Raw genomic sequence first — 25,444 nt, forward strand, 5'->3', positions numbered from 1 at the left:
ATTAAATTTGAAAGATTTGGTAAAGCAAGCAGTCAAATCTTGTACATTATAATTGAAAGAATAAGACTGGTGATGCTCAAGGAAGTTTACAATCCATGTTTATGTCATTCCTTCGATATATAATGAATGCTCAGGGTATATATAACAAAAAGGTGAAATAATGAAATAAAGTGGTTCTTTTAGAAATTTTCTTACCAGTCTAATTTCTAATGAATTAAGATAACCAATATCGATATTTGCAAGGAGATTATTATGATATATCAAAAAAAAATTTCCTGATATAGTAAAATTGTCAAAATTAGGATAATTTAATGAGGTTTTTTCTTTTAAACAATCATAATTAAGATAATTCTGTGACAATATTTCTTTTAAATTCTCACAACTTTTTATCCAAGTAAAAGATTTGTGAGATTATAAAACTGTATAAATAAAAAGTGTAATTAAAGCATTAAATTTGAATTCACATAATGAATTGAGAATTAGTGATGATCTACGCTAAACTATAAGGTCCCCCCGTTCGTAATTGTAAGCAGGTTTAGGGACTATTCAAAAGTACGACACTCTGAAAAAAGGGGCACAAGATTAGGAATCTTGGGTCAAGCAATGCAAGTAATTAATTACTCTCTGCCACGTGGCTGTCTTCTTCTTAGCCCATTGATAAGGACATATATAAGGTACTCTATGCCACTCACTCACTAATAGAAAAAATAGTATATAGTATGTGTATTAAAAATATAAATATGTGTACTATAATAAATTTATTAATTTTTAATGATTCTTAAAAATCTTATCAAGAATGATTTTTTAATTCATCTATCTCATGAAACCTTTTTTTTACCCCTACATACATATATTTAATAAACTCATACTTTATATATAGTTTATCCACTCATTAAATTTAACATCTTTCATTTTTTTTTCCTGTACAATCTTTTATTGTATTATTACTAATTATATCTGTATGGATCCTGCTAACTTATGCTTTCATGACATCAATTAAGAAATCAATATGAAAAAAGTTCTATTAAAAATTACGCATAAAAATTATATACAGGTTATATTTTTCAATAATTTATTTTTATTCTTATTCTTATCTATATATATTTCTATCTTTTTTCCCTTTCAAAATATCAAATTATATTATATCCATATATCGTTATTTAGAAAGAGGTAAAATAAAATGAATCACCAACATCAACTTAATGGTTGAAAATGAATAAATATATAATAATAAAAAACTTTTATATTCAATCATCATAATTGTTATGCTAATTGAGTCAAGAGGAAAAAGTAGTTTCTCAAGACAAAGAAATGACAATAGCCGATAGAAACCCCATTGGCGATTGTGTGTGATTGCATCGATAAGTATTGGATTAATGCCCTTTAAATGTTTCACATTAATGTGACCACAATTTTTTAAAGGAGGGGTCCCCTTAATGATGGAGGGAAACAAAATAGGAATAGGGCCATTTTTTCATACGTTTGAAGCACAATTATGTGAATCGGTCACATCGTAGCCTAAGGTGTCAATTTTATAAGATGTGCACGCGTGATGTATACATATATATGCAATAATCATTTTAAATTAAACATTAAATATTTATGGATTGACTAGTCATAGTTCATGTGGTTCTGCTCAGCCCCTAAGTCCCAATGATATATATGAGACATTTATTATTACGTATAGTAATTCAGAGAAAAGTACAACTAGTTTTTAAAAAGTTTCTATTGTCATGTTTTCATATCAAATTTAGTTTTCGGTTTGTCATTTATAACAATTGTTGTATTCATCTTATGGAGACTTGAAAGAAGACTAATAATATTTTATTTTATATATTTTTAAGATAAATTTAAACATTTATTTTTGACTAAAATCATTTTAGAAGTTATTTTAATTCCTTCTTTATTAAAATCATGTGTCCTCTAAAAATTAGTATCTAATTTTATGTTTGAATTTTTTATAGAGTACCAACCAGTCAACTTAAAAAAAATTAAAAAAAAAACTAATAAATGCGTGATATTGGAGGTTCTATGAAAAATCTGAAAGTTAAATAATGAAACAAAGGCCAAGAGATTAAAGAAAGATATATAAGATCAAAGTGGTATAGAGGCTACACTAAAATAAGTTCATTATCTTATTTTAAATGTATATTTTGTATTTAGTTTTATTTGAATACGTTTGGATGTCTTTTTTTTCATATCTTTTTTTAGTTGGATTTTTAGTGTTTTTATAATATTTAGTGAGTGTTTAGAAAGTAATTTCCAGTAATAGGATGTATTATAATATGTAAACTAATGACAGTGATAATTCAATTATTTGTGAAAATATTGATGCGAATTCACTTGTACTTCAGTAATTGCATAACTATGTATCTCTTGTAAACAACTAAGGGAAACTTGCACAGTAATCAAATAGAATATTTTTCATCGTGATAATCTCTCCATTATTTTAGGACAAATAACTAAATATAATTTTATCAATACAACTTGTAGTGATCATGATTTACCACTCATCTTCTCAATTTTTTTTAGTGTGGCGTCAATATCTTTTCATAAAGAAAATTAAAAACCCATTTCTAACTCTAAATTTTTTAAGGTCACTCGTTTCGTTATTGTGTTCATGTCATTTTTTTTTTCTTTCAAATGCTACAATTCATATCTAATTTTAATTAATTTGATTTAAATTTTAACTGCTAAACCTGGATACAATAAATCAAATTAAAGATATTGATTTAATTGTTTACTTTATGGTTTTTTTAATTTTAAAATCTCATCTCTTTAACTATTTCATATAAGATAATAATATATTTATTACTATTACTATTACTATTATTATTTATTAATTTATTTTATTAATAAATGTGAGTTTCAATGTTGATGTTTCTAAAAAAAAAAATTAAAAATGTTGATGTCGTTCACAAAAAAAAAATGTTAATGATTTTTTTTATAAAGATTACATGTATATTTTACAATAGACAAATTAATATGCTTAAGTTTGATAAAACTATTCTGAAGAACAAACTTCTATCTCCAAGTATATAAAGCAACTGAAAACTTAAAGCTAATTTAAAACTACTAATTAAGATGACTACTATGAGCTAGTTGATCGACACATATGATATTTGTTAATGAACATAATAAAAGAGTGTTCAAGGTAAAGATGATACAGTTAATAGTTGTTTCGTAAGTTTTTTTTAGTATTAATGGCTAGTTCTTGATTCCAATAGTTTTGCTTTTAAATTAGGACTTAGTTGGGTTTGGTTAGACTTGGGCCACTCCGCCACAAAAAAAAGTCTAATTTGAATCAACTAACATATTTTAGCCATTTGCTTTCTGTACCTGTTACTTTATTTTATACACGTCATCTTTATTAAAAAAATAATAATTAAAACTATCCTTACATTTATTTACTTTTTCTAATTCAGAACACCCAATTGAAAATGTTAAAAATTTGTTTCAAAATGCTATTTTGGGCAACTCGGTTTTGTTAATTTTCTTTCAACAAAATAATTAAATCGTGATCGTGAATATATTTTAATTAGTTTTCATTGAAGGAACACAATTATATGCAGGTAGCATACATATATATTAAGAATTCAAACTTCAAAGATCCAGAATTATTAGAAAATAAAAGGGATAGCTCATAGCTGCAGTTGAACATAGTCTCATATAACTTCAAGTTATTTATAATCATCTATAGTACAAAGTATCAATCTTTTTTCCCTCGACTAATTTAATACTCTACATTTTTTTTTTTTGTGACAAAATATCAACAAATATTATACCCAAAAAAAAATTAAGGCAATCATTGAAAATGCAAATTGCTCTATAAGGATGTCCATGTCCAAGTGGATATGGGAAAACGATTATGTCCAAGTAAGGGAATCAATTATGATGAGAGGAATGGTAAATAAACTAATTAAAATTATTCGTTGATTTTGAATTTAATAGACTTAATTACTATTTTAATTTAACTGGTAGTATATAATTGGTTGAAAGTATTCATTGGAGGGCTTGGGCATGTGACGATTAGCCTTGGCCATGTGATCTTTATTAAAAGTTACACGTGCTTAATTAATGGTCCCCCACTTCATTCCCAACAAAATAACAGAAGCAGATAGGATAAATAATTAAAATTATTGAAATGCCTCTTAGACCGATTGAATCTCTACAAGATATGAATCTTAATAGTTGTTTTCTTTGACAAAGTAAAGCATAAACAACCGTACGGAGACTCATGTGCATGCATAGCTCATCAAGACAAGTATAACATATTCGTTACCAATTGGATGGTGGAAAAAAAAAATCATGGAATCAAACGTGTTTAAGGCTAAAACCAATTCATGGAACTAGTCCTAGAGATGCATGTACCTTATCTCAAGTATATATGGATACTACGCTGTCCTATATATCATATTTTGTAATGGTTTTAATGTGAGACGTGTTTTGTTAGATTATGAAAGTTTCGCATACATACTTTTCTGAGATATATACTTTTGTCTAGATAAGATCTTAAACCATTATTTAACGATGACAACAATTAAGCATAAAATTATTGTTTTAGGATAATAATAAACAAAACACACTTTTGAATTTTTTGATTTTAAATAACTATTAAGTTATTTTTTAACACATTTTTCAAACTAGAAATATTTATAATCAACTTAAATATATGAAGATCAAAAAACATTTGTTTTGGTCCATCGACAAAAAATGTGTAAATAAAAAGTCAAATATCATGGAGGATTTTAAATTTGAGTTTAGGACTTTTGTTGATTTTCTTGACTTTACAAGAACATAAATGAATAAGGGTGTAAGCAGGTATAAGTAATTTGCGAACCCGAACTAATCCAAATCAATCCAATGAGTTCAGATAAGACTTTTTTAGTGTTTAGGTCAAATCCAATTCAACTTGATCAAAATTCAATACTGTACAGATCCGGTAATGAGTTTTATGTTTCCAACCCATTATCAACCTGACCCAACCTGTCATACATTATTATTATTATTATTATTAGTGTCTGAATGAATTTGGTCAAGATAATACTCATTGTCACTCTTACTTAGTAACAAATTATGTTTTAGGTTAATAGTATTGTAATAATATAATATATTTATTTTAAATTTTATTTTGTATTAATTAATGTTGGTCTTTGAGTTGATAAATGTAACAAATTAATAAATTTATTTTAGAATTTAATTTATATCATTGTTTGTTTTATAGGTTGATAACATTGAGTTTGCAACAATGTATCAAATGATTTATATCTATTTTGAAATATTTAAATTTTTACAAAAAATAAATAAATATAATTATATTAATCTGATTAACTCAACTGATCAACTTAATTCGTTCATGATTGGGTTGGATTAGATTAGGTTTTTAAAAAAAAAAATTACACAAATCTGAACGGGTTGGGTTGGACCGAGTTTAAATAAAAAAAATTACACAAATCTGACTCGGCCCAACCCAACCCACTTACACCCCTAATGAAAGAATTTAAGATAAAAAATAAGATATAACAATATTATGTTATTATAGAACATGTTAGACTTTAAGATGAAGCCCAAATACTTTACCAAGTCATGAGAGTTCTAGTTCTATATGTTTATAGTCAAAACTATGGAGATGCATGTCATAATGAACATTGAATATAATCATCTCATTTTTCTTAAGAATGATGTCGTCCGTTACAATTAAGGAGAAAGACAAAGTGCTATAACCGAGGTCATAAAATTTGTAAAATTCTTTTGATAATATACTATAAGACTTTCTTGGGGGAAATAAACTCATCCATGCAAGGCAACAACAAGGATGATGAAGATCAGAGGATGTCATAGCATGTGTCAAACTAGAGGCACGTGGTTTGAGTATATGGCCTCAGTGTAATCTATATTCTTTGGTTCCAATATTTGTTTTCCTTTCAAAAACTCTCAACATAAGTTAGCGTCTGATTCATACCAACTTGTTAATGACATATATTAATATGACCTAACCACGTACGATATAATAATTTTCCACTGCATAAGAGGGTTAAGTTTGAACTATACCTAATATAGATAGAGTATGACCTCACATTGCATACATATATTCATGAGAACATACTAAAAACTACAAAGTAACTTCAAGTACTAATAAGCGGGTCGCAACCTATAAATTCAAGTCAATAAAGCATAAACAGTAAAATTTAATTTCGCCGATCGATTTACTCAATGTTGGAGCTATATAGGCGTACTTAATCAATTACTTTTTCAAGTAATTTATTTACTTATTTAACTAAAATAGAGATGTTAAGTAAACTAACTTATCTCATTAACTTACTTTTTAAAGGCAGTATTTTAAATAGGGTTTCTCTACCCAAAAAAATAGGGTTTATTAAACTTACAGCTTATATATTTTAGTTTCAGGAAAGTGAATCATTTTTTCACCTTCGGTTTAAAAATTTGGAGGGAATGAGAGAATTAGAATTTCTGCATTCTAATTTTACATCCCTCTATTAATTAAATAGTTACTTTTTTCAAATAATAATATTTGAATGTTAAATTAATACTTTTCACCTTTAAACTAACAGCTTTCAAATTTTAACCAACAATTTTAATTAATAACGTTCTTCCAAAATTTATTTTTTTATTTTTTACCTAACTTATCAACTAGTTTTTAGAAACAAAACCTAAGTGGGATATATTTGGATTCTTGTCAATTTCATTCTTTTCCGAATAAAATGTTAAATTGTAGCTCAAAACAAGTGATGAATCTTTGCATTATCCGACATTTTGAAAAAATTTCGGTTTATTGACACATATGTGCCTCGTTTTGTAAATTAGTTAACCGGTTTAATTTCTTATATTTGAATGTATTTCCATTTTAAAATCAGGTCAAACAGTGACACATAACCATGCATTTTACAGCTTGAAACTTAAAACACACCTTCAAAGTTTAAAATCAAATGCCTGCATGTGATTAATTTCATTTGTCTGTGTCATGAAACTCCCGATTTCATGCAATTTATTAGGACAAAAAGTCAGTTATGATATGCTGATGCCTTAGTCATTTAGCTAACTATAAATAAATCATAACAATGATAAACTTTTTTATTCTCACTAACTCGATTTTTTTATTTATATATATTTTATTTGCCCATTGCCAACTTATTCATGTTCACCTAGAAGATGTTTCATCTACCATAACCAAATTAATTGGTAACAGCTCATTCTGATGTTCAATTGATAGAAAAGTCAAAGAACACTGAATGATTTACATCTTTTGTTGTTTTCCCTTTTTTCCATGTTAATAATAAACTGAACATATATAGTAGTCTAATTTATTAGAAACACTTCCAGCACCACTAGTACAACGTAGACATTTTGTGAATGAAATCCTGGGACATGGTTTTTAGGCCCAGCATAAACACAAATAAACACTAGCTAAAACTCAAATTTTTTGCTAGATCTTGATTTCGAAGTTAACAAATTAGAAAAGGTTAAGCATTCTGAAATACTAAAATGCCCTTCAGAACGACCAACTTCCAGAACTAACTTTTCTCTTGTTCTTCAAAGTTGTGTTTGAATTATGATAACACTTATTTCTTGGATCCATGATCTTCTATTCATCTTTGAGATGAAAGAATGGCATCAATGGCTTGTCTCACTTGAGAAATGTCAGGGGCTTTTCCACCTTGGACAGGCCAAAATTCATCAGCTGCCAACACCTTCACAATGAACAAGTAGAGAACAAAGATGTCATAGGTGAGGTTCGGATTCAAATTAAGCCACGAACTTAGTTTGAAGAAACTGAAGAAAAGTAGTGCACACTGTATGCAAGACCCACCTTCACTTGCAACTGAAGAAACTTTACATAACTAATTGCTTTCTCCAACATGGTGACCAAATCAACCTGCAAAATTTATCAATGAAATAATTAAACCACAATCCTATTAAGTAAAATTTCATAGAGTTTGTTTGACTTAAAGCTTCAACTCTGCAACATATGATCAATTTTCCAGTTGTTGCTACAAAGTGCAAAAGAAAGCAATTCAGGACTAGTTTAACATATACCTTGGAACCGTTGGGTACAAGTTCTTGAAGTATCTTAAGCCGCTCACTGATTTTCTCTCTTCTATTCTGTGATACACATACAAACATTCTATCAGTATTGAATCTCATAATTAACTAAGTTTTCTTAATTTGCAATCAAAACATACTTGGTACATATCAGACATAATTTAACTTAGGTTTGAAGCAAACCTTGGCAGCAACGCTTTGAGGATCCTTGGAAGGGTTTGACTTTGGTTTTGCTGCTTTATTTGCAGTTGTGCATGGCTTCTTGGCATTGGAAGCTTGCATGTTCTCTCCCTATAAACATAAATCTGAACTCAATCTTCCATTCTAATTTCATAGAGTTCTTTATGGACTAGTTCCAAACATTAAAAAAAAAAAAAAAAAAAAAAAGAGGTTAAGTATATATATATGATTGAGAAATCAACAACATACCATAGAAGAGCGTTTTTTTAAGACCAATTCTTGTGCTGCTGACTCATGCAGGCCATCACTAGGGACATTTGGTTCAGAGTATAGCCACCCAGATGATGAACTTCCACCACGTTGCTTCTCATTTGCACCATTGAATATGGAGCTATAGCCAGTGGCAGTTTCAAAGCAACTCAAATTTTGCACTAGGCGCGTGTCTGTGGTGCTTTTAGGACTAACATGGTTCCATTGGCTATAATCTTCATGCAAACTACTCTCTTTGGAGAAAAGCCAACTCTGCTGAAAGCCAAGAAAAGATTGATCACTACCTTGCATTAGGTTGCTGTGCTCATTGGCTTTGAAATTAATCAGAGATTCTGCCTCTTCAAGCTGGTAATGTGTGCCCTTATGAACATGACCATTGTCATTGCCACATAGAGGAGGAGAACGGGTTAAGGCTGAAGCTGAATCATTGCTGAGCCCATTAGTGTTCAGTGAACCATCTTCCTCTTCAATCACAGGCTTTTGGTACTCATTGACCCCATGAGATGTCAAGGAGAGTGCCATTAAGGAGGTAGGGGAAACCCAAATGCAAAAGCTACTATGATTTGTTAAGGTCAATAATGAGCATGACAACTAGTGAAGGAGGTCTTTTATAGCCTTCAAAAACCAACTATGTACCATATAGTTCTGTGATCATAAGTAAAATTAGTCTTTAACCTAATAGGTAAAAAATACCGTGAGAGAAAAAAAAAATACTATTATTGAGAACAAAAAATCAAAATCTAATACTAAAATATTGATGTGTGTTTACAATTTAAAAAGTGATAGTTTAATTCATCTTGATGTTGGGATTGTTAGCTGGCAAAAGAGAATGCATTTGAGAATAAAAAAGAGGCATGAGAATCGGCGGATCCTTCGCCAATGCCACGTCTCTTTTTGATTCCCTTTGGTTAGTCTCATTTTGATGAAGAAGCTTGAGCTGCTCTTGGGGTTGCTTCTCACATGCTTCCCCTTTATAACGTCAGCACGTGGACTCGTACTCTAATTTATGTAACATATATTATATATTATGTTAACATTCTGTGCAGCTGTCTGCACTAGTTATTGAACTGGCTAAGATAGCACTGATTGGAATGACGGGTTTGTGTATAACTCTATTTATTTTTTTCTCTGAATTCCTTGTTTTGTTGTTTTTGTAAGATTGACATAAGTAACGTGGAACATTTTGAATTCACGTACACAAAGTATAAAAAAAAATAATGATCTTTTTAGCTTCCGACCTAGAAGTCTCATGTAGCATGAATTAATGATGAATTCCCTACTAGTTTACTTAAGGTCATGTTCAATGGTTTGAGTGCATGCAGTTAGCTAGTATCGGAAAGTTGTCTTAATAGTCACCGTTAGCATGTTTTGGTTGGTCTCTTTTAATTATAGTCTTAATGATTATAATTATATAGAACTTGAATGATTTAGATAATTCTCACATTTCGAATTGATTTTGTAGAGTTAAAATAAGATGTAAGCTAAAATTTAAGATTAAGAACATTTTAGATAAAGGAATCTCAAAATACAAAAAGTTAAGATTTACACGTACTATCTAACATATCTTCTTAAAGCAGATTTAATCTCATCTCTTATCTTTAGCAAAAATAATATACATATTTTCTTCTAAAAAAAGTTGACTACACTACTATTATATACAAATTTAAGTACAACAACAGAGAAAGATTTGTACAAGTAAATGAATAAATATATACTCATCTACAAGTATATATTGAGAAATATATACGAGAACTATATGAAAATTAGATAAAGATTAATTTGTAAGGGTAAATAAGATTCAATCTCATCTCGTATCTTAAACTAAATTTCTATACATGTTTTTTTTCTAATAAAAAAGTTTAGTACACTTTTATATACAAATTAAGTACCTGCAGAATATATCAGAGAAAGATTTGTACGAGTAAATAAACAAATATATAGTTATCTACAAGTCTTGTGAAGAACAAGAATATATGTACAATACTGAAATTAGATAAATATTTGTGCGAGTAAATCAAAAAAGATATAGTTATCGATCGACAAATCTTGAGAAAAGCAAGAGCTTTATGCAAATTATATAAAGATGTGTCCGAGTAAATAAATAAATATATAGGTAGTAATTAATAGTATTTAGTATTATGGCAAGTGTTGAAATTTTAAATTTCTATTCATTTTGTAATTGTGCTTTATTAAAGAAATTAGATTTTATTTTATATTTACATGTTAGTTATTAAAATAAACAGTTGATAGGATAATAATTTTGTAAATATAATACAAAGATGTAAGCAGTGATTATATTTTCAATAGTATAATGTGTAGGAAAATAGTGACTAGTTATTTTCAATATATCAATGTTGTACTTGAAATATAAAATTATACTTAAAAAGAGTTATATATTTATTTGTGTTTATATATACTTATTAGCACAACACCAAAAAAATATATATATACTTATTAGTGTGTGTTTAACTCTCTTGATCAGACTTTTTTTTTTATTTTCTAATATAAAAAAGTTAAAGTTAGTCTGATGTTGCTTTTTAGTTGCATTAAATTTAACTGAAATATAAACATACCCTTAATTAAAACGTTTTTTTTTAATAACATCAACAAAATTACTGGCGTAACAAAAATTAAAATATACTATATGAAGAATAAGACTCTTATTCTCTCAAAATTACTGGCGTAACTAATATTATTGAATATAACATTTTTGTTAAAATAAATGAAATAAGATGACAGATTAGTTTATACATGAATTAGTAATTGATTCTATATCCTTATATAAAGTTGCACTTTATCTTAAATTCTTAATCTAAACTTTTTATAATAATAAATAAATAAATATATATATATATATATATATATATATATATATTATTTATGTTGATCCTAATCTTTTATTTATTTCTACAATCATTAAAATAAATAAATGAAATAAAATGATAGATTAATTTCCTAATCTTTTATTTATTTCCATAAACATTACTTAACTCTCTTAAACGCCATTCATGTACCAGTCAGGATCTCTGCCTTTAACACCTAAACGCTGGCTTTGATGATAAGTTTAAATAATTCACTCACAATTAATTAGCTGTTGCCAAAGAAAAAAGTCAACATTCTCTCAAACAGATTCCATCACACTGAATTTTTTAAACCAAAATGGAATTCCTGTGGTCAACTCAGTTTAGTTATGATCATTTTTTAGGGCTATATCTTTCTTTTTTTTGCGCAGAACAATTTGTGAGTGCTCATGAAAGACAGTTAAGTATATCTTTTGTAGACACAAAGAAGATCATCCACATGTCTACTTAGTTCTACTACAGATAAACAAATTTCGGGTTAGAGCTGGCATTAAAAATAATGAGCAATTCCTTTTCCTTGTTTCATGCAAATTGTCTAATTGTGTCCTTCTTACCATGAACTTGGAAACTCTTGATCAGGGAGCAGATCAGAATTTTCCATATCTTCCAAATCCACTTAAACATTTTGTGCACATCTTCAAAATTTTCCAATTAGTTCTGTCATTAGCTTTCCATAATTATATTGTTTATTGGTAAAAGGTTTAAGTTATATATATATATATATATATATATATATATATATATATATATATATATATAATTATATGTTAATACTAAATAATGAAATGATTATGGCGCATCTTTCTCATATATATATATACAATATACATACTTATCAATGCATATACTAAATTGCTGTGGCCAAGAAAGAATGTGCTCGAATCTTTGGGCAACTTCTTCTTCCCCGAAAGAAAGACATCTATGGTTTTAGATTTCATTGTCAAAACAATTTCCTGTAAAGTGAACCAATGGAGAAATTATTAGATCCTTTTTTTTTTCAAGATTTAAAGATAAGCAATAAAAAATTGATGAATAATGAACCTGAATATAAATATATCTAAGCTAATTTTACTCTAATTATCTCCAAAAAAAAAAAATACCCTTTCTTTATTTGAGAGAGTTTCTTGACTGGTCTATACAACACTAGTGCAAAAATTGGATTTAAAATCGGACTTTTAAGATCGGTTATAAGGTAACCGATCTTAAAAGTGACGCGGTGGCAAATTTGTAAATAAAATAAACACTTTTAAGATCGGTTATAAAAGAACTGATCTTAAAAGTAACACTTTTAAGATCGGTTACAAAAGAACCGATCTTAAAAGTACTTTTAAGATCGGTTATAGAATAACTGATCTTAAAAGTAATTTTAAGATCGGTTATTCTATAACCGATTTTGTATGTAGTATACAAAATCGGTTCTTCAATAACCGATTTTAAAAGTATCGTCAGAAATCTTTTATATTCCCCTCCATTCTCATTCTCTTTAATCTTTCCCTTCATTCTTCTTTTTAATCTGTGACGCTCTCATTTTCTAAAGTCTCCAATAAGGTAAATTTTGTTGTCGTTTTCGTTTTAATTTTCGTCTTCTCATGTTCTTGTCGTGTCTCTTTTTGTTTTCTCACGCTTTTTTTCTCTCTATTTTAGGCTCATTTTGGCTAAATTTCGAACCTGGAACGGCCCGTTCTGCAAGGAGAACGGGCCGTTCTCCATTGGGAACATGTCGTTCTCCAAAGAGAACGCCCCGTACTTAAAATTAAATTTAGGTCTTTTGATTAAACTGGAACGGCCCGTTCCATTTTTGGAATGGCCCCCTCCAGTTTAATTTTTTTTCCAGCCAGTCTTTTAAGATCGGTTATTAAACAACCGATCTTAAAAGTTAACTTTTAAAATCGGTTGTTTAACCGATTTTAAAAGTCTAACTTTTAAAATCGACTCTTTTAAAATCGGTTAAAGAACCGATTTTAAAAGTTAAAAATAACCGATTTTAAAAGTCTTTTTTCCACTAGTGCAAATTGGAATAAAATGGTTGTTAGTATTGAATACTAATGAACAGTCCTACACAATTATAATGTTTTATCATAAAATATTAAAAATGTAGTAAACTAATACTATAAATATTACAGATAACGAAAATAGTAATTATTATATAATAAATATTTACTATAAATTTAAAATAATAACAAATAAGATTTAGTCGATTATAAATCATTAATTAAGTTTAATGTCATATTTTTATTAACAAGACATTTTAGTATATGAATTTACTAACAATATTTTAGTAAAGGAAATTGATATAAGTTTTTTTATTAAAGAACTAAAAAATAATTTTAAATTTTAAAAGATTTAAAACGACTCTATCTCGTATATTTAATATTTAAGTGATTAAAACTATTCTCTAAAAAAAATTTAAAACTATATTTATGTCCAACCATTAAAATACAATTGTATATATATTTTTAATAATTTATAAATTATAAGTCTATGTTATAAATTATAATAAAACTTCCACAAGCAGTTTGATAATGGGCATGTTTGATACGACAGATGAAGAATGGTGGACAACAAACAGCAAACTAATTAAGACAAGCCACAAATACATCTCATTTTAAAATGAAGGAAATTTGGTACCAGTTTTTTTTTATGTAAAATAAAAAGATTTTAAACAACACTTATTATGAAAGAGTTGAAGGAAAAAATATTAAAAAAATTTAATTTGGGGTTTAACTCAGTCTTATAAAATTGATTTGTAATGTGAAGATTTTTCTCTATTTATATACATTATTATGATCTTATTTCTAATCGATGAAAGATCTCCAACACATTTTTTACACCAAAGACTAAACATCTCGAACATGAAATTTATATGACATTATTCCTAGATAATGCTGGATCTTTAACATACTCCCTTGTATCAAGAACTGGACACTTCGAATGTGAAATTTGTAGAAATAAATATTTATAGGTGATTTTTTAGTGTGTTTAATTTTGTATTGGGAACACACATATAAATAAAAAATAAACAAATAAACAAATAAATACATTAAATAAGTTAAAATGGCGCACAAGCTACTTAAATATGCTTCAAGTGACGAGCGTTCCTTTCACTAAAACATACATTTTATCCTTGTCAAACATGATTCAAATGTTTGATTATTGTTCAAAAAGTAACGATGGAAAGTGTTAACATTTAGCAACGCATACTCCTATCGATTATTTTTATAAAAGAAAATACAAAATCATGAGAAATTTGTTAAATAACATGTAAGATCTATAAAATTTTATGATTTTTAACATTAAAAAAAATGCTTAATCCTACACGTAAGTATCGCACAAACTTTGACATCGACTAATATGATAGATACAACCGTGATTTTTGTGGCATGTTTTTGCTCTTAGTTCATACTTCATACGAAACATCTTCGCGTTATATAACAATTCTCATAATAATTTTCAATTAATAGTAAAATATATGTTCAAAATATGTTAAAAAGTATATTACTACATTTTTCAAAATTGATTTTTCCTTTAAATTTCAATTTGACTAAAAGTACTAGAGAAATAGCTTGTGTCAGGTTAAAAAAAATTACAATACATTCTACAACATTATTTTCAAAGTAAAAATATCTAAATATAATTTTTTTTACCACAAAATCAATCTTAACCAACACTCGATTATACAAGCACACACAAAGACCACATAAGAACAAAAAAAATGTAGATGAATTGGTCAGAATCTCGTTTTGCTAACAAGCCAAATTAAGACAAATTTATCTTCTAAAGCTTACGAAGTCCAAAAGAACATTTAAATCAAATCTAGTATTATGACACCAATTTGTAAACATAAAATGTCAATTTTAACATAATATAAAAGTACAAAAATAGAATTAGAAAAAACAAAAAACTAGAATTAAAATACAATTTACAATTTTTCCTCTAATGAATAATATTAACAATATTTCTTTTATCCTTATTTATTTTCTACAACTTGCTAAAAATAATCCTCTACTATCTATTTTTCTTTTTTCTTTTATTCTTTTTTTTTGTACAATTTTTTTAAACTCTTCATTTTTTTATTCTAAAACTACTTATGAATAATTACTCATAAAAATAACTATTTTTTAATACAATGCCGACACAAAGTGGCTCTATCCTACTAATATATATAATATAAAACCATCATGCCAAATTGAGACAAGTTAGTGGGAGAAAATGGTTTATAAACAGTTAAACACTCCCACTGGAGAGCAAACCTATGCATTCTCAACAGAAGTTGGAAGCTCAAATAATGCAAGGCATGGCTTAATACAAGCAAGCAACCACTGAAAAAAATTTTAACAAGGAAATTCCGTTTCTTATCCACTAACTTTTCATCTTTACAGTTTGTGACATTTACAAATGCTTCATCACACTTCCACATTTTTTGTGTGCCACAGAAGTTCGAAGCCCAAAACATGTTAAGGCATGGACTTAATAAATAAAATACAACTGAACAAGGATTTTAACAAAGTTCTAAATGTTAACCAGGAACTTTGGTTTTTTTCTCCATGGAAGCACATTTGCAACAAGATTTGCGACATCTACAAAAAAATTCATCACACATCCACATTTTTACTGTGCCACCGAATAAGAAGGGGCTTGGTTCATAGGAGCTGTAGTGATTGGGAATCTGCATATTTTACAACAAAACATTCAATTAATCACAAGACACAAATGCACACAAAAAAAAAAAAAGCTTTGCCTCCTACATTATCAAATATATGTACATATCTATCTAACATAATCGCATCCCGTTATAAAGCCACTAAAACATGTATTCTATATATTGTCCCTCGCTACATAATACAAACACAAACTTCTTACTGTGCCACCGAACAAGGAGGGACTTGGTTCATGGAAACTGCAGTAACCGGTAACCTGCAAATTTCCAAAACAACATTCAATTAATCACAAGCCACACATCCACCCAAAACAAGATTTAAATAACTTTGCCTCCCATGCAAGCATGTGTACATATCTACCTAGCTTAAGTCACATCCAATTATAAAGCCACTAAAACATGTATTGTACATATTGTCCCCCACTACAAAATACAAACATGACTTAATGTGCCATCAAATGAGGGACTAGGTTCATGGGAAACGTAGTACAACAAAATTCACAAAACATTCAATTAATCACAAGACACACATCCACACACAAATATATATATATATATATATATATATATATATATGCCTCCCAAACAAGAAAATATATGTACATATCTATCTATCTTTAATCACATCTCATTATAAATCCACTAAAACATGAATTGTATACATAGTCCCTCACTACATAATACAAACACAACTTACTGAACCATCGAACAAGGAGGGACTTGGTTCATGGGAACTGCAGTAACCGGTAACCTGCAAATTTTCACAACATAACATTCAATTAATCATAATACACACATCCACACAGAAAAAAGCAAGCATATAAATAACTTTGCCTCCCACACAAGCAAATACATGTACTTACCTATCTAGCTTAAATCACATCCCACTATAAGGCCACTTAAACATGTATTGTACACGTCATCCCTCACTACATAATATGGTTATTCCAACACAAACTTCTTTTACCCAAGCAAAAGCTCCAGCATACACGCACCAACACAACAAGGATGATCTCAAACAGATTGTAAGGTGAATTTGTTTTTTCTTTAGAATGAAAAGTATCCAGAAATTATTAAACTAATATTCACTCACTTTTTATTTACTATTCATTGCAAGTTCACCTCCCTGGTAATTTACTGAGGCATAGCATTAACATCCATCTGGACAATGCAAACTTCAAAAATCATGGACAGACAAGGGAAACATGTAGACAAAATGCTAGGGAGGGCTGGGGGAGAATGAAGAAAAAAATAGCAAAGGAAGCAAAAAGAAACACCACACAAAATAACAGATGAGATATTATTGAAACTTACAGAGATTCCAGCCGTGCCTTCTTATTAGCCTTCTTCTTGTTCTTTCTCCGCTTTTTCGAACTAGAACCATCATCAATAGAATTTGTTGAACCCGGTTGCAGAGCTACATTGGTGGCTTCAGGGGGGATATCTTGTTTTGGCATTTGAAATCCTTCAAAGGTGGAAAGCATCTTAGAAGACTCGGGAAATTCAACTTTAGCTTCATTATTATCAGACACACAGTCTGTAACTCCTGTATCTTTATGATCCAATGTAACAGCCAATTGTCCTGCATTTGCTGTGGGTAACTCTGCATTGGCCTGTAACAGAGGTAGGCTCTTTCCTTTGAGTGCATCATAAAATATAGACTTTGACTTAATCATCTCAATGAGCTTAGTTCCTGAGCTAGGATCACCTGCATTAAATACTCATTTAGTAGGTAGGCACATTTCTAACTAAAATCCACCCAAAACATGTAATAAAGCATATGCAAAAGGATACCCATAATTGTTAGAATAGCAGCATGCGCTGCTGACTGCTCTGCTTCCTTTTTGGTTCTAGCAGCATCGCCAGTGTAACTAGTACCATTGAAAACTAAGGAAGTCGTAAAAACAGGAAGCACTCCTCCTAGCTGTTGCTGAACAGTGTTGTATGTAGGTCTTTCTACATGCAGTTTAGCAGCATATTCATTAATGATAGACTTGCAAAATGGAGAAATCTGGAAGATGATGACAACAAAAAGTCAACATTTTAAAGATAGATAATATTGAATGATATTGCCAAACCAAGCCAAAATGAAGCAATAACAATTATCAAATATCAATTAAAGCAATTATTAAGATTAATTCTATTTCACCAGCTATTTATTTTTTGCAAGTCAGCAATGAGTAGTTACAACAGTAATGAATATGAAAATGATTTTCCAAGACATTGATTTAAGAATGATTACTTCAAGCTACATTAGATCAGTTTCAAACCATTATTAAAAAAATATAAGGATGGGTCTAAACTCTAGTTCCATTGGCAAAACCAAAAATTATTTGTTGCAATGATACTTCTTTCATATCAACTTTGCATGAATATCCTATTCTAACCTTACCTGCTGAAAACTAAGAATCTCAGTGACATGTCACACAGATCTTCAACTTAGATACTCTATAACTACAAGAGATATATACATCCGAATAAAAGGTAGTTTGCAGAATCTTATAGAAAACCTATTCAAATAGACAAGATCCATCTCAGCAAATATGTACACTTAACTGAGAATGACGGGATATGAAAAATACCTCATGTCACTAGACAAAATTGCTTTTACTAGATATACCAAAGAGATCATCAGAAGGGGAAAAAAAATAGAGAAACTACATTTAAGGGAAGATAGCAGATATTTTCACAAAAATAAAACAAATTCTTCTAATTACTACAAAGCACTAGGATTATTGCCAACCAAATGCAAAGCAAGCAAAAAAACAAAGCTAATATACAGGTACAGCAGTATCTAAATTGTCCAAAAAGTATTATTAACAAACATCAGCTCAAATTTACTTAACAATTCTCACACGGGTCAATCAAACCAATGATGCACCTACTAAAAACTAAAATCGACACAAAAAATTCTGTGTCAAAACACCTCATTGACAAGGGATGGCAATTCATCTCTGGTCCTTTGAAGGAGAGTATCCAAAGCAACCTTAGCTGCTTCCTGTTCTGCAGCTTTTCTGCTGGGAAATGTGAACGAGCTAGTAAAACTCATTCCTCCCACCCACACGGTTGAATGAAACTTGGGAGCATGTGGCTGCCCCTCCACAAAAACAGTTTGATACACAGGAACTCCTATGCTTGCCTTCTGCGCAAACTCTTGCAAACGATTTTTGTACATCGAGTGATCTGAAAAATCTCACAAGAGCAATTCACGAAATTAGACGCATTTACATAGATTCAGGCCAAAAATTCAAAAAAAAAAAAAATCCCCAAAAACTAAACACGACCACATTAAAGGTACGCATATATGTATCTAATATCTATGAAGCCTCATGAAACATCTAGAATCTAGAAATGAAAACAAACGAAAGGCATGTAAGTCAAACAGCGAAATAGTGAAATACCTTGCAGAAGAATAGCGCTAATTAAAATTAATTTTGAAAATTAGAAATGAATTTTACGAAAGGTGAAATGAAGACTTACAAGGAGGTTGAGGTTGGGGTTGAGGTTGAGGTTGAGGTTGAGGTTGAAGGGGAATTGAAGGTGGAAGATGAGAAGAAGAAGAATCCATGAAGCTAGGGTTCAAAAATGAAGCGAGAGTGTTGGAAGTGAAAGAATATGATATATTGTTTACGGTGAGTGAGTGAGTGAGCGAAGTACCCTTTCGTAACTTAGCTGTCACTAATCATGGAATTAAATACAGTAAATTAGTAAAAAAAAAATGTGATTTTTTTTTATTTAATCAATTAATTTGATTAGATTTGGAGAAACTTTAATAAAGATGTGCAGTTAGATTAAATTTTTTTTATCAACAAAGTTAAAGTTAATAAATAATTTATATCTATAATCTAATAAAAAAAGTTAAATATATATATCTATATATATATATATATATATATATATTGTCTTGTTTTGTTTTTTATTATTTCAGAAATCATTTTAGTCGTTTAATCTTTAGATTTTAGTTAAAGTGATTCTTTAAAAATGATAAAAAAAAATATTATAAATATAATAAAAATTATGAAAAATAATAATATTATAAGAAATTTAAAAAATTGAAAAAGGTTAGCATAATTTTTTTATGCTGAGCAATATTTTCACTTTTACTATAATAACTTTTTATAATTATATTATCAATGTAAAATATTTATTAAATTTGTAAATGATTAATATGGTTGGTCTCCCCTCTTAACTAATTTTATTTTATTTAAAAAGTTAAAATTCAGAGCAACTCTAATGGGAGTTGTTCGTCCCATGAAGTAACTTAAGTCTCGGTTTCTTGCTATTGGAGAACTCTGACGTGGCAACATGAGTTGCTTGAAGAAGAGAGAGTTATTTCTTCAAGCAACCGTTCCTTACCAGATTTCAAGCAGATTTTATTGAACATATTTGGAAACGTTTCGAAAATAATAATGATGAAAATTAATTTCGTATAATGTTTATGTATTTACTATTATTTTATTTATATTTTTTCTTGTAATTTATTTTATTTTATTGTAGTGCAATTATCTTTTTTAATAAAAATTTAAATTTGGTTCATAAATGATTAGAAAAAAATTATAAAAGTTGAATTTCTTAAAGTTTCTTACCATTAAATTTGTGTTTGAGTTACTTAATTTTGACATGGCACACTAGGGACCACTTATTTCAGTTTTCAATGCATGAAGCAACTCAAATGAGTTGCTTCCATTGAAAATACCCTCAAAACCTTGCTTAAGAAAATCATTTTTAATATCATTAGAATTAACATAATAACTTAATAATAAATAATAAGAATAAAATTAGTACATTTTTTTTATGATCATAAATACATTATAATTAAAAAATATTAAAATCAACTAAAATAACTACTTCATATATGATATTCTTATCCATTTAAGAAAAGATTTTAAAAATTTTATTTATTTATTTATTTATTATCACATTTATATTAATAAACATATAATAGGTAGAAGATGTCATATCTACAATATAACAAATATAATTTACATTCGTTGAAATATAACTTTCATCTAAACTTGTATAATAATAAAGATTTCATAGAATTTGGGATATTAATATTAGTATGATTATATGTGTCAATGCAATCAATAATTATATATTATTGTACGAATACGTAGTATTATATCCATTTTTTTTATTATTGATAAAAATTACGATGAAAACAAATGAATTTGAATTTAAAGTCATTATGATATATATATATATATATATATATATACTATTCTTATTACACCACTAAACTAATCTTAATATTTTATATTATATTTATATCTAATATAATTATATATTATTAAAAAGTGATTAACACAAGTTAACATTTGAATTTCTTAATTAATTTTTGACTTTCACATAAAGTTATGACCAAAAATACCACAATTTTTTATAAAAGTATATCAGTAAAAATGAGTTATATTTTTTATTGAAAATATATATATATATATATATATATATATATATATATATATATAAAACCATAAGTCTAAACAAAGAGAGTATTATATTCATATCTAGTATAAGATTTGTTTATTCAAAGTTAAAAAAAAAAATTAATAAGTGATTTTAAAAAATGAACAGATGTTATTTTTAAAAAAATATATATAAAAAAGCTACTTATTTCAAAAAAATTAAATAAAAATACGAAAAAGTTAATCACTTATATAGTGTAAAGTTTTTTTACACTGACAACCAATCACATTTTTTAATAATATCATGTTATTTACTTATTTAATTAAATAAAAATAAATTAAAATAAAATAATTTAAAAAATATAATTAATTATCAAATGTAAAAATCTTTATATGACAGTGTATCTCAATATGAAAAGGTCAAAGTGTAAAAAAAAAGTTAAAATGAAAAGGATTCATAACCGGTGCAGTTCGTTATTTACTACAATAAAAGTCACGTCGCTTTCACGCTAGATTTTTCGCCCCCGATTTGTCCCTTCCAAGATATTTTAATGATCTTATTTGGTTTATTGATCTACATAATTTAATATATCAACAAGCTGGAATAGCTCAGTTGGTTAGAGCGTGTGGCTGTTAACCACAAGGTCGGAGGTTCAAGCCCTCCTTCTAGCGATTATTTGTTTATTTAATTTTTTTCATTTGAAAATAGATTGAAAAATTAAAAAACGTGAGCGGCAGGATTCGAACCTGCGCGGGCAGAGCCCACATGATTTCTAGTCATGCCCGATAACCACTCCGGCACGCCCACATCTATCATTGGAAATGTCAATTCTTGATTTCATTCTAACTTCTCTATTGCTTGCATTCTTCTTGTTTACCATGGATAATTCAATATTTTTCTTTAATATTTCTTTAGAACTACTGTTACAAAAGACTTTTGAACATAAAAGTTGTTTTTTGGAAATATAAAACATTGCATTAGTATGGTAAAAATTCACAAAAGTCAATAAATAAAATAATATATTATTTTTTAATCAAAAACAAATTTCAATCAATAATCAAATGTTTACTCATTTCAAAAATAGAAATGATTAAAATTAATTTTGTTTTTCACCAAAGTCTTTTTAAATACGTGTTGTAGTAACTCAATTTCTTCCACACAAAAAAAGTATAAAAGTTTGAAATAAAAAATAGTAATAAAAAAAGTTGAAAAAAAAAACAAATGAAATATAATACAAAATAAAAATATAATTAGAAAAGATATAAATAACAAGTGAAATGTATGTACACTCTTATCTAAGTAAATAACTTTTCAAAAAATATAATATTTTGCAGTTTTTATGCTCAATATCATAAGTTCACAATATCATATATTTTACTATAAATGGAAAAATAAGTCGGATCAACTCGTTTAGACTTGGGGCTACCATTAACATTTTAAAGAAAAAAAGAAAAGAAAAAGATTACATATTTATTTTGAGTTACTATTCCAACATATTATTTTTCAATATCTAAAAGAGTTACATGAATCAATGTACCTAAACAAAATAAAAAAATCTCAAATTACATATAATAAATTAAATTAAATGCACCGTAGATTTATTGTACAATAAATCATAAATTATACACAAAATAAATCTAAAGTGTTTTAATTAAATTTGCATTAAAAAATAAACAAAAAACATAAAATAAATAATTAAAATAAAAAATAAAAAAGGTTGGCAGGCTAGGACAAGTTAGCAAGCTAGGTTAGGTGGGTCAAATTGTACCGATTACAAGTGACCGATTTGAATAATATACGAAGTCAATGACTTAATTTCTAATTAAGCATTGAAGGGGCATCATATTCGAAGGGTGGTTAGTAAGCTAATCTCATAAAAGGTTTAGTTAAGCTAGTTAAAACCATAGTAGGCTCATACCCAAACTATTATACCTTGACAAGAAGGCTAGACTTCGTAGTTTAAGTGGTGACATCCGATAAATTAAGTTATGTTATGGATTTATATCCAAATTTGTTGTTATGATCTAACAAGCCCAAAAATATCATCATGTGTTATTAGTTCAATAAGATTAAGACATTTAAATTGTTCATCTGTATTGTAAGTAATCTCCTAGTTGAAATGTGTAATGACGCATATAATTGTTGTTTATGCATATGATGTGTTGATTAAATTGAGTTATTCATATGTGATGTTGACCTATCATAAAATGTGTAGATTGTGTTGAAATTTGAGTCATTGATGTTGTGTTGTTTCAGTTGACATTGTCTTGTAGTAGGTTGAGTTATTTATGATAATAGTGTAGAATGTGTTTCGATGTTAGAGTTGTTTAAATATGAGATGTGATGATATATCTTGTTGCTCGTATTTCTTTTGTTGTATATGTTGATTTATTTGAACTCCAGCTTGCCCCTTATGTGTTTTCATGTGGTTGAACTGTAATGATTATACTTGATATGAGAGTAAAGTATGGATAAGTATTGTGTAGTTGAGGCCATCTAGCGGATGGTGAATTGTTGTCTTTTGATATTACTACTATGTAACTTTTATATAGATGTTTTAACTGACACCTATGATTGCTTTTTTCAGTTATACGGATTACTGTATAGTTTTATACATATATATGATTTGCTTTAGTTTAGTTGCAGACTTGTCTAGTACATTAATTGTAAAGTGTCCATTAATTGTTTGATGTTGTCCTTAGGTGATTGTTTATTTTATTTTATATTGTTAGTAGTTATGTCATTAAATGTAGGGATCAGTGATAGGTTGTTACAAAAAATCTCAAAATATTCTCACACAAAACAACCATTTGTGTTTAATATATAAGAGTACATTTTTTACTTTCTTAAATATCAATTTAAATTCAATTAATCCTAAAATACCCTAATCGTTAGTATCAAAACTTTTTTATATTTGTAAAATTAATATTTTGAAATGTACCATACTATATTAAAATATGTGCTTAAATAATGTTTTTATTTTTTATAATTAAAATTAAAATTTAATGTATTAGTAGATATTTTATCGATAACTTTGCATTAGTACTTATAATTAATGTACCTCAAGGATGACCATTATTAGTAGTATAATTTTAATCGAGTTTTTCATAATAAGTTTGGATGAGAAATTTAAATGAAGTAATTTTTTTTTTGAAGAATTTCAATTTTTTTGGGATGATATATTTTGTTTTGATCAAGAATTTACAAGGAATTTGAAATTCAAACATTTGTGGAGTTCCTTAAAATAGTAGAATCTCAAATTCTTTTAAAAAAGTAAGAATTTGAAAATTCATATTCTTTTTCTTATTTCACCTATATATATTTTTATTATTTTTATTTCCTATCTCTTAATTATTGAATATTCAAAAATATTTTTCAATTGTTAAATATTATCTAATATTAATTTTTTAAAATTATTAAATATTTAAAAATTGGCTAATATTTATTTTTATAAATTTTAATATATATATATAGATAGATATTTAAAATCAATTTTACCCGTAATAAAAATCAAATTACCATTAAATTTAAAATTAAAAAATTTTAAATTGACTTATCTAAATAAAATATTTTAAAAATGATCAAAATAACCCAAATTTCAAAATTTTCAACTTTCCTAAACTTATAAAACTATTTAGGTTTATGATAAACACACCTCCATTTTTATATAAACGCACTCCCTTATTTTTTTTTAAATATATTAAATCCCTAAATTAACTTTAATATTTTTCAAAACTTATAATTTTCAGATTTGCATATCTCTTGTTCTTTCTTTTCCTCGCACCTCCCTTCTTCTTTCTTTTTCCGAGCACCTCCCTTCTTCTTTCTTTTCCACACCTTTCTTCTTATCTTTTTCGTTACTTTCTTCTCCGACCTCTCTACCTCCTCTTCTACCCTTTTCAATTTTTGCAATATTTTTTTCCTTTTTGTTTTGTTCCGGAAAGTACTTTATGGAATAGTAAAGTTTTTGTTCCGAAAAGTACTTTCCGAAATAATAAAGTTTTTGTTT

At 27.7% G+C, this 25,444-nt stretch overlaps 2 protein-coding genes and 2 non-coding genes across 9 annotated transcripts; 1 reads left to right on the plus strand and 3 right to left on the minus strand.

Moving 5' to 3' along the window:
* Window positions 1–6,918: 6,918 nt before the first annotated feature.
* Window positions 6,919–9,499, minus strand: LOC109807076 (putative transcription factor bHLH086). Its single transcript, XM_020369606.3, has 5 exons — window positions 8,491–9,499; window positions 8,245–8,352; window positions 8,056–8,121; window positions 7,829–7,894; window positions 6,919–7,709 (listed from the first exon to the last, which is right to left on the minus strand). The coding sequence occupies exons 1-5, from the start codon at window positions 9,031–9,033 to the stop codon at window positions 7,608–7,610; spliced, it is 885 nt and encodes a 294-aa protein (XP_020225195.1). The 5' UTR covers window positions 9,034–9,499; the 3' UTR covers window positions 6,919–7,607.
* A 6,202-nt stretch (window positions 9,500–15,701) lies between these two features.
* On the minus strand, window positions 15,702–19,678 carry LOC109793384 (double-stranded RNA-binding protein 4). Of its 6 annotated transcripts, XR_014429595.1 has the most exons (8): window positions 19,510–19,678; window positions 18,956–19,212; window positions 17,824–18,040; window positions 17,344–17,737; window positions 17,123–17,190; window positions 16,727–16,780; window positions 16,233–16,286; window positions 16,022–16,038 (listed from the first exon to the last, which is right to left on the minus strand). XR_014429595.1 is itself a non-coding variant. In XM_020352848.3 (7 exons), the coding sequence occupies exons 1-7, from the start codon at window positions 19,595–19,597 to the stop codon at window positions 15,981–15,983; spliced, it is 1,122 nt and encodes a 373-aa protein (XP_020208437.1). In that variant the 5' UTR covers window positions 19,598–19,677; the 3' UTR covers window positions 15,702–15,980. The 6 variants fall into 6 exon arrangements, 4 of the variants coding, with proteins under 4 accessions (XP_020208437.1, XP_020208451.1, XP_020208457.1 ...); XM_020352848.3 differs by lacking the exon at window positions 17,123–17,190 and having other exon boundaries at window positions 15,702–16,038; window positions 19,510–19,677; XM_020352862.3 differs by lacking the exon at window positions 17,123–17,190 and having other exon boundaries at window positions 15,702–16,038; window positions 16,226–16,286; window positions 19,510–19,677.
* A 2,354-nt stretch (window positions 19,679–22,032) lies between these two features.
* On the plus strand, window positions 22,033–22,106 carry TRNAN-GUU (transfer RNA asparagine (anticodon GUU)). The gene has a single exon. It is a non-coding gene; the product is annotated as a tRNA-Asn (tRNA).
* Window positions 22,107–22,160: 54 nt separating this feature from the next.
* TRNAS-AGA (transfer RNA serine (anticodon AGA)) lies at window positions 22,161–22,242 on the minus strand. The gene has a single exon. It is a non-coding gene; the product is annotated as a tRNA-Ser (tRNA).
* Between the last annotated feature and the right edge of the window lie 3,202 nt (window positions 22,243–25,444).

This window comes from Cajanus cajan, chromosome 9 (genome assembly GCF_000230855.2).
Source record: "Cajanus cajan strain Asha chromosome 9, NIPB_CcT2T_4, whole genome shotgun sequence".
Lineage (NCBI taxonomy): Eukaryota > Viridiplantae > Streptophyta > Magnoliopsida > Fabales > Fabaceae > Cajanus > Cajanus cajan.